Source organism: Macaca nemestrina, chromosome 2 (genome assembly GCF_043159975.1).
Source record: "Macaca nemestrina isolate mMacNem1 chromosome 2, mMacNem.hap1, whole genome shotgun sequence".
Taxonomy (NCBI): domain Eukaryota; kingdom Metazoa; phylum Chordata; class Mammalia; order Primates; family Cercopithecidae; genus Macaca; species Macaca nemestrina.
In genome coordinates this window covers 163,059,421-163,079,415 of record NC_092126.1, presented here as the reverse complement: position 1 = coordinate 163,079,415, position 19,995 = coordinate 163,059,421, and the positions used below count along the sequence as shown (strand labels likewise).

The 19,995-nt window shown below is 36.2% G+C and overlaps 1 protein-coding gene across 2 annotated transcripts in view; it reads right to left on the bottom strand.

Moving 5' to 3' along the window:
* The window catches only part of LOC105470314 (RAB, member of RAS oncogene family like 3), a 39,671-nt gene that overhangs the window by 14,150 nt on the left and 5,526 nt on the right, over window positions 1–19,995 (bottom strand). The window contains exons 2-5 of one of the 2 annotated variants that reach the window (XM_011722174.2): window positions 19,695–19,786; window positions 18,033–18,128; window positions 7,503–7,632; window positions 4,184–4,298 (exon numbers count right to left, since the gene is read on the bottom strand). In XM_011722174.2, coding sequence (XP_011720476.1) covers window positions 4,184–4,298; window positions 7,503–7,632; window positions 18,033–18,128; window positions 19,695–19,786 — 433 coding nt within the window. The remainder of the gene's footprint in view (window positions 1–4,183; window positions 4,299–7,502; window positions 7,633–18,032; window positions 18,129–19,694; window positions 19,787–19,995) is intronic. The other variant, XM_011722175.2, reaches the window with a different exon arrangement.

The following is a 19,995-nucleotide window of genomic DNA, read 5'->3' as shown; positions in this document are numbered from 1 at the left end:
CACATAAATACAGATTTCATTCTGATATGAATATGCTGTCTCCTAATCCTAAATTTAAAGATAAGTTTCTTAAGTAGAAATTTTAGTAGAAAATAGAGAACAAGCTAGGTTAATGAAGACATCAGTGATGAAAGGAATTGAGATAGGAAACCAGAAATATCAACTAGGCTTTGAAATATAGGTTTTAAATTAGTTGTGCTTATTCTTTATTAGGTATTGCAGGAATCTACATATATATACTCAAACTTATATTACATTTAGGTTTCACATAACAATTAGACTTCCACACAGAAAACAAAGTCTTTGAAAGACTTGCTTCAATCAAAAAATAGAAAATGGGGTTCTGTTCTAGGTAAGACAGAATAAGCAAACTCTATTTTGTCTTTCCCAGTGAATGCAGCTAAAAAACCTGGACAGGATGCATGAAGTGGCTATTTGAAGACTCTGAAAAATTCATAGTGAGCATCTTGAGGAAGACCGCAACGTGAAGAACCATTGAATTAGCAGTTCCCTTCCATATCCCCTTGTCTGAATGCAACTCAGCTTAAAACTCAGAAGTGCGAACAGAAAACTCCAGAAGGCGGCCTGCAGTTCTGGCTCATGAAACAAGAAAGGGGGCTCCCGAATACTTGGAGATAGCGTAGAAATACAATATTTTTCCTTCTGTTGTAAGCCAGCCTCTGAGCAATTTCATGATAGTTGTGGCAAAGGCGGTAACACAAGCAGAATGCTCAAAAGCAACAACAGTCCCCAACCTTGTTGGTACCAGGGACTGGTTTCATGGAAGACAATTTTTCCATGGACAGGTGTTTCAGGATGAAGCTGTTCCACCTCAGATCACCAGGCATTAGATTCTCATAAGGAGCCTGCAACCTAGATCCCTCACACGCACAGTTCACAATAGGATTCATGCTCCTATGAGAATCTAACGCCTCTGTCGATCTGACAGGAGGTGGTAATGCCCACTAACCTGCCACCCACCTCTCACTGTGTGGCCTGGTTCCTAACAGGCCATGGACCAGGGGTTGGGAACCCCTGCTTATGAGTACAGAGGAAGGGAAATTTTTCCGATTGACAGAACTGGATCTCAAGATGGTGGGGCAAATTCCCATTGCTTTTATTCTTTGTCCTTCTACTACTTGGCCCTGGGGACATAGGTGCAGTTGTGCAAGTGCATGAGAAAATTTGGCTTGGGGACCAAAAAAGGGAGCCCCAGCAAATCACAAAGTATGGCAGAGACTGCAGAGAGGGTAAAGTGTGAGAAAGCAACCCCATGAAGTAGTTCATGAATGCCTGAGCTCATTGTCAAAGCTGTGCATGCATGGATTTGATCCTCCTTAGCATTCCAAAGACACTGAAAACTGAAACAACAGAGATAACACCCAAGTCACATACTGGGTGTTGCACAAATATAAAATAAGTGAAACCATATAAAGTATGCTCTTAGATCATGATAAAATTAAGCTAGAAGTCAATAGTAAAGAATAACTTGAAAGCCTCTAAATACATGGAAACTAAATAACACATTTCTAAACAGCCGATGGGAAAATCTCAAGAAGTATTAGAAAATATTGTGAACTAAATGAAAATAAAAGTAAAACATTCAAACATTTGCAGGATGCAGCTAAAGCAGTGTTTAGAGGGAAATTTATAGCATTAAAATGCTTGCATTAGCAAAAATGCAAGGTATCCAATCAGTAATCTAAGAAGCTATAAAGAGAGAACAAAATAAAGCAAAAGCAAGCAGTAGGAAAGAAATAAGAGCAGAAATCAATTAAACTCTATACGGAAAAACAATAGAGAAAAATCAATGAAGCCAAAGGTTGCTTCTTTGGAAAAAAAAAATCAATACAATTGATAAACCTCTACAAGTCTGACAAGAAAAAGAGAAACATAAAATACCAAAATCAGAATGAAAAAGGTCATATCACTACAAACCGTGAAACTATCAAAAGGCCTATAAACAAATACTATAAACAACTCTATTGATATAAATTCAAAAATTTAATGAAATAGATGAATTCCTTGAAAATCACAAACTACCAAAACTCATCCAAGATGAAATAGATAACTTGAACAATCCTATTACTAAAGAAGTTGATTTTGTGGTTAAAAACCTTTCAAATAAGAAACCTCCAGGCCCAGATGGTCTCTTGGTAAATTCTGCCAAACCTTCAAAGAAGAAATAACACAATTTCTCCTAAAAAATAGAAGAGGAAGGAATACTTCCAATTCATTCTATGGGGCCAACATTATCCTCACACTAAAACCAGTCAAAGACATTATGAGAACAGAAAACTACACACTAACGCTTGTCATGGATAAAAATCCTGAAGAAAATATTAGCAAATCAAATCCAGCAACATATAAAATGAGTAATATACCATGACCAAGGAACGGAAGGCTGGTTCAATATTTGAAAATCAGTGAATGTAATCCACCAATATTGAAAATCAGTGAATGTAATCCACCATACTAACAGCCGAAAGAAGCAGCCACACGTCCATACCAATTGATGCAGAAAAGGCTTTTGACAGAATTCAGTATCTGTTCATGATATTAATAAAACTATCAGCAAATTAGGGATATAATGAAATTTTCTCAACCTGATAAATGGTGTCAACCAAAAAACCTAAAGCTTACATCATACTTAATAGTGAAATGACTGCTTTCCCCCTAAGATTGTGAATAACACATAGATATTCACTCTTATCACTCCCAGTTAGTACCCTTTTGGAAGTTGCTGCCAGTGTGATAAGGCAAGAAATAAGACAACAAGCACACAGATTGAAAAAGAAAAAATAAACTTGTCTATGTAGAGCATCCTAAGGATTTTACTAAAAACTCCGGTCACAGGATACAGGTCAGCACTCAAAATCAATTCTGCTTTTTTATACTAGCAATGGACAATTTGAAACTGAAGTTTAAATATACCATTTATGGCCAGGTACAGTGGCTCATGCCTGTAACCCAGCACTTTCAGGTGGATCACCTGAGATCAGGAGTTCGAGATCAGCCTGGCCAAGATGGTGAAACCCTGTCTCTGCCAAAAATACAAAAATCAGCCAGGTGTAGTGGCACATGCCTGTAATCCCAGCTACTTGGGAGGCTGAGGCACAACTGCTTGAACCTGGGAGACAAAGGTTGCAGTGAACTGAGATCGTGCTACTGCACTCCAGCCTGGGCAATAGAGCAAGGCTCAGTCTCAAAACAAAACAAAACAAAAAACAATTTATAATAGCTTCAAAAATATTAAATAATTTGGTATAAATCTAATAAAACATGCACAGGATTTGTATGATGAAAGCTACAAAATGCTGATAAGAGAAATAAAAGAAGATCTAAATAAATTTAGAGATACATTGTGTTCATGAACTGGAAGATGCAACAGAATAAAGATATTAATTCTCTCCAATGTGATCAATAGGTTTAATGCATTTCTAATAAAAGTCCAACCAAAATTTTTGTCAATATAGACAAGCTGATTCTCAAAATTTATGTGGAAAACAAAACTATAATAGCTAAACAATTATGAAAAAGAATAAAGTAGAAGGAATCATACTGCTCAATTTTAAGACTATAATCAAGACAGTGTAGTACTGGTGAAGGGAGAGACACATAGATCAATGGAACAGAACTAGAGTACAGAAATAGACTCATACTAATATGGTCAACTGATTTTTGGCAAAGGAGCAACAGCAATTCAATGGAGAAAGGATATCTTTTCAATAAATGGTGCTGGAATAATTAGACATTCATATGCAAACATTAACCTCAACCAAAACCTCACATCTTGTACAAAACTAACTTAAAACAGATCATGAATCTAAATGTAAACTTAGAAAACTTAAAATGTTTTATATAAATGGTTTACTATAAAAATGTAAAACCATACAATCTGTAGAGGAAAACATAAGAGAAAACCTGCATCATCTAGGATTAGGCAAAGAGTTCTTAGACATGATATCAAAAGCACAATCCACAGAAGAAAAAAAGAGTAATCAGACTTCATCAAAATTAAAACTATTGCTTTGTGAAAGATACTGTTAAAAGGAAAAGATAATCTATACACTGAAAGAAAAATCTTTGCAAATCAAACATCTTACAAAGTGTTACGCAGGGGAGTACATTCCTGTGATTGCTGCAACCTTTCAAACCAATTGTGAAATAATTCTGGGCTTACCCATTTGTTACCAAGACCCCAGTGGGCACCAAATCCCTGTTGAGAGCTTCCAATGACCAACGACGCAAGTTTTGGGAGGACTTCTTATTTGTTAAGTCGTGTACGAAAATAATACCTAAAATAATCAGAGAAAAAAATGTTAGTCCCTTAACAATTCCTCTTCATTTCACAATTGGCCAAATGAAGCTTAGTAAATAGAAGCATTAGGTTGCTTAATGAATCTAGCATTCTAGTATGACTAACTCAGACACAACTATTTTAAAATTTCCTCTACAAATATTTATAAATGATTAGCCATAAACTTTTCTGTCAGTTTTATAACTCTTTATTTTACAAGGGCTGACGAAATGCCATTAAACTTTTAGCAGATCTTTACTTCATTCAACACTTTTTGAGTGCCTACTCCATGCCTGTTCCTACTTGTAGAACCACTTCATTAATCAAGAGAATCAAAACTACTTCAAGTACATATGAAATTATTCATCCAAAAAGCTATGTTGTTTCTTCACTGTACATAGTACTGCCATAGATACCAGTACATACATGTATTATTTATACTCATTACTTATACTCACTAAAAATAATACTAAGTAATGAAAATCTACTAAAATAGTACTGATATGATACAATTGCTATTCTTTAGCTGACAAAATAGTGTCCTGTAGATCACCTGAGGCTAATCTACTCAAATGTCTAATTTTCTAGTTCTTTGAATAATGTTTAGTCATGTAAGCTTCCTACCTGTAAGAGATTTAGTTATGAGAGCAAAAGAAATATGCCACTACAAGAGAGTGGGTGGAGACATTAAATAGTAAAGAAGTATGAATAGTAGAAAGTACATGCATGGATTTCGATAGACTGAGAAAAATAACAAAATGTAATGAGGCCCAGAAATACAATAAAATACAACTGAAGAGAATCAATTAAAATCCTAGATAGAAAGGTAAATCCAGGAATTAATTATTACAGCAAGATATAGACAAAAGAGAAAAACCTTTGATGCCCACTAGAATTTAGGATATCATCTTATGGTCAAAACACTATAGGTTTCAAACTCCCAACCCTTTTCTATATTACCCAAATTGTGAATAGGACATGAAACCAATGATCCCTCCATCTTCAAGAGGTGGTATGTGTCAATTTGAAAAAGAAAAGCAGAATAGGTAGAATTAGCTGGCTTCTACAGTTTTTACAGCCATCTGTGTAACTAAAGGGCTTGTACAAGCTATAGTTGAGTTGTTCCAGCCAGCTTAGATAAACCTGCATCTCTTCTGGTGTCTGAAACTAATAGAGATCCGACACTTGCCCTAATATCCAACTGTACCCACTCTTCCTTCCTCAATGAGCGGTTTTAATCAGCATCGGTGGCATAGATTTAAAAAAAGGAATAAAGAACTACCATTAAAGACCACAGCTAATATTTATTCAGTACTTATGTGCCAAATATTGTGCTTTACATGTGTTACCTAATTTAATTTTCAGAACAGTCCTATGAAGCAAGAATTATTATTATCTTTATACACAAGAGAAAACTGAAGTTCAGAGAAGTTGAGTAACTTGCCCTTGGGCACATGATAAGTCAGAATTTGCACACAGGTAATCTGACAGTAAAGACATAAAGACTAGTGGTAAGCAGAATAAAATCTCATTTTAGGGCAAACAACTGGCATATATTTTCTGCCTTTTCTTTTCCCCAGGTTATAAACATGGCAAAACTACAGGTGAGAATTTTGGACGGGGGAGTGAAAGGATTACAAAGGCCTAAGTTGGCTATTAGATGGACAGGGAAAACTTTATTGAGGATCTTTAGGTAAGACTTTTGAGCTTTTAAGGGCATTTGAGTACCCTTTTCCCCTATTCTTTCTCTTTCATTTGGGCTGAGAGTTCTTGCTTTGCAGAACATGTGCTAGAAGAACCAAGGTGGGGCTGAGATGAAAGGAGTCAGGGTTATGGCAAATGGTAATATATCTTAATCTTAAGGGAGAGAAGTAAAGACACTTCTGTCTCAAAAATACCCAAACATTGAAGGTGTTATATATTCAGACTTCTCTGTGCCAGATCAGATAGATATCTTACTTTGACAAGTAATTTTACTGATACAAGTATAAGTCTAAACTAGGTTTCACTTCCCTCTCTTTCTCTAAGAGGTCACCTCACACTATACTAGTCTTATTATTGTTTTTCTTATTTATATGCATTCTATTAATATATACCATTATATATACTTTTCTGCACGATGATGGCATATATTAAGGTCATCTTATAACTGTATTTTGTCTCATTTATGAATGCTTTGTTTCTTTATTAAGACTGTGACATTTTCAGATAGAATTCTGAGCTAAATAGGATATAAGTCTGAACTGACACATCTCATTCTATATCCTATAATATGTATCCAGTGAAAAGAACCTTCTGTACGTCTTTTTGTAGAATCTACAACACCTCATGATATGAGAAGACATCAAAAGAGGAATATAAGGAATGAACATACTGAATAAATGTAACGCTTACCTAATATTGAGTGAGATCTAAGCACAGCATAAATGAGGTCTATTAATGGCTATGCATTTACCAGGGGGGAAATGCCAACTCCTTCGGTATATTAATCAAACAGAAGTTGGAATTATGTTTCACAGTAAAGACAGATTTTAAAAATGAATTTTTAAGAAGACTAAGAAAGAAACTGTATTGGCAAATCATAGGTATAAGCAGTTTAGTCTCTTGATATAGAGTAGGTACTCTATGAAAGGAAATTATGTCCTATATTACACACCTCCATCTGGAAGTCTGCTCCAGGTATTTGAATATTTATAACTGGATAAAATTTCTGCACCCATAAAGACTCCCTTAAGCAGCTCTTCATAAGTAGCTAAGAAAGAGCCTTAGGGCTCTTTCTAAGGGGCAAATGAACAAAATCCCTCTATCTCTGTGATATCTGGCTTAAGACTATGAGAATCCTATGGTCCTACTGTACTTAGTCAACTCACTGGAGAGATAGCACCCCCAGAGGACAACATTTTAAGTTCCATGTTTTATGTCAAGTATCAAAAATATGATTTTATTTCTCAATATTTAGTTTATGACAATCATATAAATAGAAACACTTAAGACAAAGCACAGGTTCAATGTTCTGAATTAAATTAGATGGCTACAATGTAGAAACACAAACTGGAATGTACTATGCAGATTTAAATCAAGGGTTGTGAGTACATTACATCTTTCTCAAATTAAGATGAGTCTGGCATGCTATGGCATTCCATATCAGATGATCTATACTCTTAGACCATTAATATAAGATAGAAATTAAAAAATGCTTTACCATTTACAGAGTTGTAGAATACTGCTCTTGTGCTTTTCACGCTGCTGGCACTGCCCACAGAGCCTCCAACATCCCATAATTCTATGTAGTAGGTCTTCTCTTCTGGGGTTCCTTCTTTGTAATCATGAACCTAACAAATCAATTAAAATAATATAGCCACTAAACAAACTAGTAAGTACCCTTATTCCAGTTTAAAGCATTTCAGCATCTTACTCTGAGTTTCTGATCGCTACTTCTTATCTTTTAAGCTTACTCTCTTTAATACTTTAATAATTTCTACTCCAGAGGACCTTTTGGTTAATTGATCTTAACATCTTTCACAGCTCTCTGTTCCACTTCCAAAGCCTTACCACCCTCTTAACTAAGCATAAATTCCATGATCCATCATTACAGTCACTCCTTTGCCCCTCTCTCATATTGCATTCATCTGACAAAATTCCACTCTGGGTTATATCTACCTTTTGCCCTTTTCCATGTCTACAACCCAGCAACCGAATGTGGAGTTCAGAAAAATACGCATTCAAGATAAATGGATTCTTCCTAAATTTAAGTGTACCTTTGGAGCTGTCTTTTAATCAATTCCACAGTTAATTTACCATTTTTCTCTTCCAGATAACTATTCATACTTATTATTCTTTTTAAACTTCCAGTATCTCTTCCCCATCCTCAATCACAACTAACTTTGCTTCCTACTGCAGAAGCAATTAGAAAAGAACTTCTACAACCTGTTCTTCCTGTATTTATCCACCTTCCTCCATCTGTGCCCACATAATCTGCTTTCTTTCTTGTTGTTTTCTTAGGCTGCCTGTGTCCCTAAGGTTAAATCCTCTCTCTATGCATGAGATCCCATCCCCAGTTTCTTGCTCAAAGATGTAATTCTACCAGTTCTCCCCTCTCTCCCTTATATCATTAAAATTTCCTTCTCAGCTGGATAATCCTCACCACACAATTCAATTCTCAGCATACAAACATGGCATAATTTTCCTCATCTAAAAAAAATCCTTCTCTTGACCTCAAGTCCTCTTCCAGCTACCATGCCACTTTCCTTTTCCTTTTCACAGCAAAAGTCTTCCAAAGAGTTGTCTATTCTTAGTGGTAATTCTTTTCTTCACATTATCTTTTGAACTCATTTCTATCAAACTTATGCCCTAATGACCCCAATGAACTACTCCTTGTCAAGGTCACCAATGACCTCCACATTGCTAACTCCAATGGTCAATTAACAGTTTTCATTTTACTCCACCATTTGATCCACCTAGTCACTTCTTGTGTCTTGCAATATTTTTTCACCTGGCTTCTGGGATATCACACTCTTCTAGTTTTCTTCCTATCTCATTGGCTAGTGCTTTTCAGCTTCCATTTGGGTTCTTCTTCTCTCTCTGATTTCTAATTGCTAATGTGTCTCAAGGTTTAGTTCTTCAGTTTCTTTTCTTTTCTATCAATACTTGTTCTTGTGGCAATTTCATCTAAAAGGCAGTTTTATTCTTCCAGTTACTTGGGCCAAAAACTTAAGACTGATCCTTGACTCCTTTCATATTGCATTATTGCATTTGTCAACAAGCTCTGTTGCTTTGACTTTAAAAAAATGTGGCAAAAATCTGTTCATTTCTCCCTATCTCCACTATTACCACCCAGGTCAAAGTCTGTATCTCCTTGCCTGAATTGATGTAATGGTCTCTAACTGATCTCCCTACTAGAGGCATCCCCCAACCTCCCTGTTTGTCTTCCATACAGTAGCTAGAGTGATCCTTTTAAAATGCAAGTTTTATCATATGCCCTTTTGCTCAAAATCCTCCAATGACTTTCTCACTCACAGTTATCTCCAAAGACTCTCTTTTCCTTATGTCTAGGCTCTACAGGCATTTATTGCCTGTACTGTATAACTATTCAGAAACAAATTATGATATGTGGCAAGCAGATTAAAGTATGCTGGTTCCTGAGTACACATTGGCATCTTCCAAGAATTAATTTTTTTTTTTAAGAAATATACATGCCAGTCTTACTGAATCAGGACCTTTGGGATTAAATACTAGGCATGTATATTTTGAACAATTCTCCAAATGATTCTGCTGTAACCCCCTCATTAAGAACTGCTGCTTTTATAGAATGGGACTATTCTGGTATCAGGAGGCCTAGATTCTACTCCTTGATTGCCACTGATTATCCTTGGTATCTTGGAGCCTCAGTTCCTTTGCCTATAAAATGAAAGAGTTGTATTATGTGATTTCTAAAGTATCTACTGGCTTTGACATCATAATTAAAAAAACAAAATCAGTAGTTAAAACAGATGTCATAAAATGCACTAAAACTCACATACTACATTCAACTTAATGCTTTACACTTTTACTTATTCACATTTTTTTCGTCCAAATCCTTTTGGCCAAGGAAAAATTTAAATAAATATGCTACTCTATAAACAGCCACATTAACATTAAGAAGACAATTATCAGACTGACATCAAAGACAGTATGACAGAAAAATGAAAACAGCACAGTCACAGCAGCTGAGGACCATTTGGGATAATGGAAATTAATTTTGTATACTACAATAGAAGGCATCACTATTTTGTTATATGGCAAAAATAACTTATAATATGTGATCATGCCAAGTCAGCAATAAAAAAGTTAAACCAAGAAGAAAAAACACATGTTTTAGCAAGATTTCTAAGCAAAACAATGAGAAAAAGCAGTATGAGGTCTTATAAGGAGTAAGTTTTCTGTCATGAAAAAGCTCAGCCACTTCAGTTAAGTCTTTCTGATCCTACCTTCCTTCTGGGCCCAAATCAACCAGAGCACGTTTTGCACTCCTCCTATTTGCTTCCATAGCATCCTACACACCTCTATCATTTCACTAAGCACACTGTCTTATTTATCTACTGATATCTCTTCTTCTGGGCTCTGAGTGTAAGGGCAGGGACCATGTATTATTCATCCTTTAGCCCTAGAAAATAGCATAATATCTAGCATATATTAGATGCTTAGACAGGTTTGTTAAATACATGAATACATTTTGGATAACTCATCCTCCAGGTTTTTATTATATTCAGTTTATTATTTACCAAATTCCAGTGTTTCTCCAGTACAGTTCCGAGAGCAAACTAAATCAAAACCAATAGGAAATTTGTTAAAAAATACAGATTCCTGGACTGTCCTTGAAGCTTCTGGGATGGGGCTCAAAAGTCTGTATATTTTTTTTAAGTTCCCTAGGTGATTCTGATACATGATTAAGTTTGGCAACCACTGCAGCACACCATTTTTTTCTCTAAATTATTTCAAGTATTTCATGTTGCCTCCTCTAAAAGACTATAACTCCTCTGAGAATAGCCACTATCCAATATAAATTTCTAGGCAGCATACCCTCTTTGCCTTGCATTGTACCAAACCTGTTAGCCAGCACCTTTCAGGCTATGCATATTCCCAAGCCAGACTGACTCACTCATCTATACTCTTCTCTACTACAAATTACCTTTCCTAGTCAAATCCTTTCCTGTTTCCTTCTGAAATCAGAAGATAAGGTGTCCTCCTTCCTTTCCAACTTAATTAATACTGGCTAAGTTTAACCTAATTCACGTGGAATGAATCCCAATGACTTTAAATCAGTAGCTTACAGCTTGTAGTTATGACATCACATCTTTCATATGTGTGAGTAATCTCCAAGGGAAAGCCTGACATTATAACAAGTATTGCTCTCGACACAGTAAGTAGTACTTTGGTGCTATACTGAGAGCCCAACATGATGGGAGGTAACGCTAAACTCCTTTGACTCCTTTCATATTGCATTATTGCATTTGTCAACAAGCTCTGTTGCTTTGACTTTAAAAAAATGTGGCAAAAATCTGTTCATTTCTCCCTATCTCCACTATTACCACCCAGGTCAAAGTCTGTATCTCCTTGCCTGAATTGATGTAATGGTCTCTAACTGATCTCCCTACTAGAGGCATCCCCCAACCTCCCTGTTTGTCTTCCATACAGTAGCTAGAGTGATCCTTTTAAAATGCAAGTTATATCATATGCCCTTTTGCTCAAAATCCTCCAATGACTTTCTCACTCACAGTTATCTCCAAAGACTCTCTTTTCCTTATGTCTAGGCTCTACAGGCATTTATTGCCTGTACTGTATAACTATTCAGTGTGTTTTATATTTAAAGCAGGTCATTGAGGATCTGATACTTAGAGTCACTGCAGACCTTACAGCTATACAATAAAGGATTTTCTTAACAGGAAGCAACAGTACAGCTGATCATCAAATGGAAAAAGGAATACTCCTCAACGATGCTGCCACTTTGGACCTTCTCATTTATTCAGCTTTTGACTTTTTCTTGAAAACAATATTAAGACCTATGTACATACGGTTTTGTTTCATTTGAAGAGTTCATTCATTGTAACTTTTAAAATGCAGAAACACATTTAGAAAGAAAATGATACACATCAAGAAAGAACAGTGGATATTGTAGATGCTAATAAGTTTGGTTCAGTATTTGTACCTGCAGAATCATTATTAAAGAGAGGAAGGGAGGTAGGAGGTCTTAGGAGGGAGTTGGTAACAAAGAGAGAAAGGTGAAAAAGACATACTAGGAGAATATACCACAGGAGCAGAAATTAATTTCTCTCATTCACTGCTATACTTCCAGTTCCTTGCACAGTGTCTGATACCAAGGAAGTATGCAACATATGTACTGAAGGAACAAATGAACAAATGAATAGTGTCAAGGTTACTGCTACTGTCTCTTCCCTGCTGGTTACTGCTCTTTTGCCTTCAGTCAAGCTTAATGTTTTCTATTTTTTAAAAAGCCCTTCACTTTCCCTTCCATTCTGTAATCATTTGCTCCTTTATTTAATGTCTAAACTTTGTGAAAAATTGATTTAAACCTGTCTCTGTTTCCTCTCTGCCAGTCATATCATTTGGTTTCTGCCACAAATATTCCATTACACTTTCATAGGTCAGCAGAGACTTTATCATCACCATATCCAGTTTTATTTTCCTCTCTCAGTCCTCATATTGCTACTGTTTCAAACTAAAAATCAATCCCTCTATGAAGTTCTCCTCTCTCTTTGCTCTTGTAGTTCATTTTGGCTATCCTCTTATTTCTTTGATTAGTCTTTCTCTGACCCCTCTTTTCCCATCAACTCTCTAAATATATCCCAAGATTCTCCCCACCTTTTTCTAAATTTTCTCTTTTAGAAATTGAATCAGTTCTAGCGGTTCAGGATTATTTCTATAAATATGATTCCAACTCAGAATCGTCTTTTGAGCTTTAGCATTTCATTTCCAGGACAGTTCCAGTTGGCTAGCTCACAGATACCTCCTTTCACCATGTTTGGAACTGAACTTACTATTGTTTCCTTCTTTTTCACCTATAATATGGCCCTCTTCTTGGGGACAGTTCATCTAGCCACTTACTCAAGCCACCCATTCAATCATTAGTGTCTAGGATAATTTTACACTTACTTTCTTGAACTATTATAACACTTATTTTCTATATCAGTGCTGTCCCCATGGAATTTTCTACAGCCATAGAAATGTCCAATACAGGCTGGGTGTGGTGGCTCATGCCTATAATCCCAGCACATTGGGAGGCTGAGGCAGGCAGATCACTTGAGGCCAAGAGTTTGAGACCAGCCTGGTCAACACGGTGAAACCCTGCCTCTACTAAAAATACAAAAATTAGCTGGGCATGGTGGCACGTGCCTATAATCTCAGCTACTCGGGAGGCTGAGGCACAAGAATCTCTTGAGCCTGGGAGGCAGAAGTTGCAGTGAACCGAGATGGTGCCACTGCACCCTAGCCTGGGTAACAAAATGAGACCCTGTTTCAAAAAAATAAAAAAATAAATAAATAATAAAAAAAAGAAAGAGTGGATGAAATGTCCAATACAGTAACCATTAGCAACATGTGACTACTTAGCAATTGAAATGTGGCTTGTTTAACTGAGGAGCTAAATTTTTAATTTTAGTCAATTTAAATTGCCACATGAGGCTACTGGCTACTATATTGAACAGTATGAGAATTTTTTTTTTTCTTAATACTGTTCTGGAACAAGAGGCAGTACAGAGTAGTGATCAGGAACACAGGTTCTTGAAGCAGATTGCCTGGGTTTGAATCTCAATTCCATAACTTACTAACTATATGATCCAGGACAAGTCATGTAGCGCCTCTGCGCTTCAACTGCTTCTATGTCAAACGAATAGGGGCACTAATAGTTTCTGCCTCAGAGGGTTGTGAGAATTAAATGAATTAGTATGAAAATGGATGCCTAGCCAAAGTAAGCAATAAAAAGTGTCCCACCTCATATGCTTAGTGAAGACAGAGACTATTCCTTTAACTTCTCCCCAGTGCCTGTATATTGATATGCTGTCCAAAGAGGAATTCAATAAATATCAATTGTATGAAATGTGTAAACTAGAGAGTTAAATTACCATTAAAGTGAACTAGAAATGACAAATCAATTTGCTTATTTATAATTTGTGAAAAGATTAAATTTGTTAAGTCTTGTTTTCATAATTAAGAGTAGCCATGCATTTATATTACTCCCATTAGACTTGGGGCAGCGAAGTTAAAGACAGGAATGAATGAAGAATACTACAAAATAAAACTTTTCCTTCTTTTCTCTTCAGTTCAGTTGTGAACACCTCTGTACTAAATACTAAATCCAAAATTTTCATAATTACTGAGCACATACATTAAACTCATTAGCTTCACCTGGTACTTAAGATTAAACAATTACATCATCACCGCTATCATCTCTATTTTCAGTTGGCTCTTAATAGATTTGAAGTAAAAGAGGCAACTGTTTCTAAGAGTTTTGAGAAGTGTGTATTCATGAATCTACACTAATTCTGGAGATCCCTTCTCACAGGTTTCACTAAAACAAACACTATAACTGCAATATAAAAGCTGCTACAGGTAACAGTGTTCTCCCAAGTTATTTAGGTAAAGGCTTTATAAGCTTCAGTTATTCTTTCTATAGAAAAGAACTGTTCACTTTATTATAACAACAAAGTGATTTACATGTCTATGACAACTTTCCTTAAGGTTATCATTTAAAAATGCCTCTTACTTATGTTGTCACTCAAGCAATGCATTATTCTAAAAAATGGAAGACGTGGCCAGGCATGGTGGCTCACTCCTGTAATCCCAGCATGTTGGGAGGCCGAGGCGGGTGCATCACCTGAGGTCAGGAGTTTGAGACCAGCCTGGCTAACATTGTAAAACACTGTCTCTACTCAAAATACAAAAAAAGTTAGCCAGGCGTGGTGGCACATGCCTGTAATCCCAGTTACTTGGGAGGCTGAGGCAGGAGAATTGCTTGAACCTGGGAGGTGGAGGTTGTAGTAAGCCGAGATCGCACCACTGCACTCCAGCCTGGGCAACAAGAACAAAACTCCATCTCAAAAAAAAAAAAAAAAAAAAGACAGAAGTCAACTGGCTTAAGATACAATGAACAGTAAAGCAAGTCATTTTCAGCTGTGTCCCATTCTTCCACAATAATACAATTCAGGTAAGACTGTCTTTAAAGGAATCAATTAGTGCCACACTCATTCCAGTAAACCCAGTCACATAATTATATGACATTTGACTTTTTGTTTTGTTTTTGAGACAGAGTCTTGCTCTGTTGCCCAGGCTGAAGTGCAGTGGCCTGATCTCGGCTCACTGCGACCTCCGCCTCCTAGATTCAAGTGATTCTTCTGCCTCAGCCTCCCGAGTAGCTAGGATTACAGGTGTGTGCCAGCACGCCCAGCTAATTTTTGTATCTTTAGTAGAGATGAGATTTCACCATGTTGACCAGGCTGGTCTCGAACTCCTGACCTCATGTGATCCAATGACTTTTGGCCTCCCAAGGTGCTGGGATTACAGGTGTGACCCACCGCACCCGGCCCCAAAGCAGAAGTTTCTAAAGGGAATTACTTCTAAAACTTGGTCAGCGTCTTGAGAACTAACTAGTAATCTCATGTTGGCCTGCTCTCTGGGACTTTGCACAAAAGCATTCCTTGCAGACAAAATCAAGTCTCCACTCTCACATACAGGGGACTGCTGAGATAAAGTTTCTTTTGGAAACTTTGCCACCAGCTATACTCAAGATATTTATATCCCAGTTATCCTCTGTTACTATATATATTGGGTCCTTAATTGGTCTCTCATATTCTTATTCCCAGACTGCTTTTGCTTCCTCTACCCATCATTAAACTCCTAATTGTTTTCTTCTCCAAATATTTCCACTTTTCTTCTGGAATCTTACTCCACGGTTACAAAATTCCATTATATCCTACCCTCAGTCTCATTCTATTAACAAATCTCTGCTTCTGCCTTGAAAACACAACTTCTTATGTCCTCTCAGATAGATGCTGTTCACTTTTCAAAATTCTAATTACCTTGGAGTTCAGAAAATAGGAAATGCCTTGCTTACTCTCCAAAGCTACTTCTAGTGTGTTATTCCTCTACTCTTATATTAAAAATCTGTCTTCTTTAGATGCTCTGGACCATCAGCTATACTCCCTTCCCTCCTTGTCTTATCGTTAATATGTACTAGCTTCCTATTAGCATCTCATTCTTAGTCTTGTCCCTCTGTTCTATAAGTCCTGTCATTAAACACTTCTATATCCACTTGGCGATCTGATTCCACACCTTACCCAGTATTTCTCAAGGCATTATTCACCTACAACAGAATCATCAAGATGCTTCTTAAAATGCAGATGCTTGGGCACCAATCATAACTCTGAAGTCAGAATATCTGGGGGCAAGGCTCAAGAACCAAATAAAAATACTAAGACTGTCAGACTGGTCATCAAAACAAAATTTAGTGTATCTTACTTATAAGAGATATCCCATAAATGTTAGGACACAGAAAGTATGAAAGTTGAAATATGTAAATAAGGTAAACCACACAAGCACTAACTAAAAATAAGTTGGCTTTAACTATTTTAATATCAGACAAAATAGTCTTCAAGGTACAATGTATTACCAGATATAGGGAGGTGCATATTAAAATAATAAAATGTTAAACCCTTTAGGAAGTTCAAACAATCATAAATTAGTACTCATCTAGTAATATAATCTCAAAGTATATAAATGAAAAATGGACAGAAATAAAATGAGGAACAGACTAATTCACACTTATAGTTGGAGATTATATTACTCATTCCTTAGCAATTGATGGAAAAAACAGACCAAAAAAAACCCCCACCCAATAGAGATGGAGAAGATTTAAAAAATGATTACCACATATTTAGAACACTGCACCCAACGATTACATAATATACTTTGTTTTCAAGAGAATATGAAATTTTTATCAAAATTGACCATAAAATTGGACATGGAGCAAATCTCAACAAACTTCAAAGGATGAAAGCATACAGCGTATATTCTCTAAGCACAATGAAAGGTAACTGAAATCAATCATTAAAAGATAATAAACATTGTCAAATGTTTGGAAATTAAGAAGCATATTTAGAGTTTTTACAGGACTGCAAGGTTGGTTTAACATTCAAAAAAATTAATCAACATAATTTACCACAGTAATGGAATAAATCAGGAAAATCATGATTATCATGAAGAGGTGACTGGTAAATTCGACACCCATTCATGATACAAACTCTCATTGTAAGAGGAATAGAAGGACATTTCTTTAATCAAATATACCTATAAAAAACCCTCTAGCAAATACTTTACTAAATAGTGTTATACTGGAAATTTCCCATGAGATGGGAATGAAACAAAGATGCTTGTTGGTGCCACTTCTATTCAACATGGTACTGGAGTTTTAGCTAATTCAGTAAGACAAGCAGGAAAGAAAACCAAGACAAGAGGTGAACAACATGAATAGAATGCATGCTGGGTGGGGATAGGAAAAAGGAGTAGGGCAGAAGGCAGGGAAGGGGCAGAAAATTGGACTAAAGTTCAATTACAACTTAACATTGTAAAGCACTAGACCATAACTTCCCTCTTACTAAGCTTCTCTGATCCTTCCTACAAACCTGTAGACTCAATAAAGCACATATTATTGACCTCTGTTTTCCAGATGATGTAACTATGCCTCAAAGAGGTAAACTGATTAGTCTAAGGTCACTCTTTCAGAAGTGAAGGGCAATTGACTCAGGAAGTGAGGGTTTAAATCTAAGTTTCTTTTCAATATGTCATGCTCTTTCACAGAATGGGAGCTAGAAAAATCCAAAGGGAAAATTTGTTCAGAACTTGCTATTGGGTCTCCCAAACCTAAATAAAGTTGCCACTGAATTTAGGAATATGGTTGGCCAAAATGACACAAAATAGGTCAGCTCCTACTTCAAACTTATAGAAATGCTATAAAAATATTTTGAGACAGAAAGACTAGACAGAGGAGAGACAGAGAAGACTAGCTCAAGAGAAAGTTAGGAGAAAGGAAGGAATATCCCCAAATGCTAGAAATGAAGAAAAAACTTAAAATCAGAGTGAGATATGATTTTAAGTTTTTTAAGTTCAGAGGAACTGACATAGATTCAGATATAGCTTCAGGGCTGGTGCCTGGAGTCTTAATGCCCATCCAGGAATAGCAGACCTGTTTTCCAGCGTTCAAGGCAAAAGTATATGTGGATGAGTGATGAAGACTAGACTGTAGTTGCCTTTTTGAAATCTGGACCTTTGATGAGCTGCCCTGTGAAAAGAGAGGTGGAAAAACATTGTCCACAGGCTCAGGGAAATGGCAAAAACTTTCAGTCAGGGGCCTCAGACAGAAGGTAGAGATAAAATAAATGGTCCACAAGAAATGGAAACTACAGGTCTGTGCTGCAATCAGATGCTGGGGGAATTTACATTACCTAGATTTACATTATCTGAGCTGAGAAATTGAAATCCTTAGGGTCTTGGCAATGACAGAAATGAAAAGGCACTGTATAGGGATACTTTCACAATATAGCATACAGCACTTCCAAAGGGAGAGGAAAAAAATCCTGTTGAAGATGTGATCATCTTAAAGAATTACAAGCCATACAAGGAGATACATTTCCATGAAGCAGAGTAGCATATATAGCAAGAAGCATAGCTACCTCTCCTCCAGAAAAAAATAACTATGTTAGAAATGATTAAAATAAAAAAACAGACACCATAATGAAGGATCAGGACACTTTGGAAAATTTTTACATTTTAAAAAGAACTAAAAGGAACATCTAGAAATTAAAAAGTATAGGTACTTGGGATGAAAAACAGTGTAGATATATTAAAAAGCAGATTAGATATAATTGAAGAGATTCTTAGTTAACTGGAAGGCAGATATGAGTACACCATCCAGAAGGCAGCAAGGAGAAATATTAACAGTTATGAAGAACAAAAATCTCATAGAAAGCCAAGAGGAAGGGATAGAAGAAATGAGGGAAGACAGATAATGACTTAAAATTCTGAAGAATAAAGACATGAGAACCATGACTACTACTGAATAGGATGAATAAAAACGAACCTACACCTAGATACAGGTTAGCAAAACAACGAAATATCAAAGATTAAAAAAACACAAAAAATATTTTTAAAGCAACCAAAGAAGAAATTACCTTAAAAAGGAATAATAATTAGGCTGATGGAAGATTTCTAATCAGCAGCAATGTAAATCAGAGCTATGGAACAATAGTTTCAAAGAACAGAAGGAAAATAACTATCAATCTAGCCAACTACGTTGCCTTCCCTATGTTTCTTAACATAAAAGAGAGAGGTGTGCCAGCAGATGAGAGACTTGTCAGAACTAGCTGGCATTAGCAAGGACCAATGATATCTGGGAAGATATTTAATTTAATTAAAACTATACCTAATTCCTAAACACAAGATGGAACAAATGACCCAGACATGAAGCTCCAGGAGCTTTTGCCTTTGCATTATATTTCTAGCTGAAAGCTGGCCGTCTTAATAGCACAAGCTTAGACAGAATTATTTACGGAGGATGCTATGTGAACTCTAGATAAATAGCATAGTGATTAAAACTGAAGTCTATGGCATCAAACTGTTCAAATCTTGACTTTGCCTTAGTTTCTGCACCTACACATCTCAGTTTTAAAAAGGTGAAATAAGAAGAGACATGTAAAGCAACTGGCATAGTACCTGGCACACAGTATGAATGTAACAAATTCTAGCTATTGCTATTAATCTTGACCATAGTACTGTAATTTGATCATGTAACCAGAAGCAGTTATCTTTAGTACAATTATTGAAAAACTAAAATATAAAAGACACATACTCTGACATCCACTGAGCAGCCCACAGTCCATGATGGATTTCCCAGTACTTGATTTTGGCATAGAAGATGGACTAATGAAGATTTCCCAACACCTGTAAGAGATACAAGAACTCTAGTCATGTAAGAGACGATGCTGAAATCTGTTTTGGAAAGAGTAAGACTAATACCACACAGGAATAATGTTAAGTAAAGCATAGTTGTTAGAATGCCATACCAACAATATAAGCTTCACTGAATAAAGTGAAGATGGTAAAAGGCAGTGGTTCTCTCAAATTTAGTATCAGAATCAACCAGAGGGTGG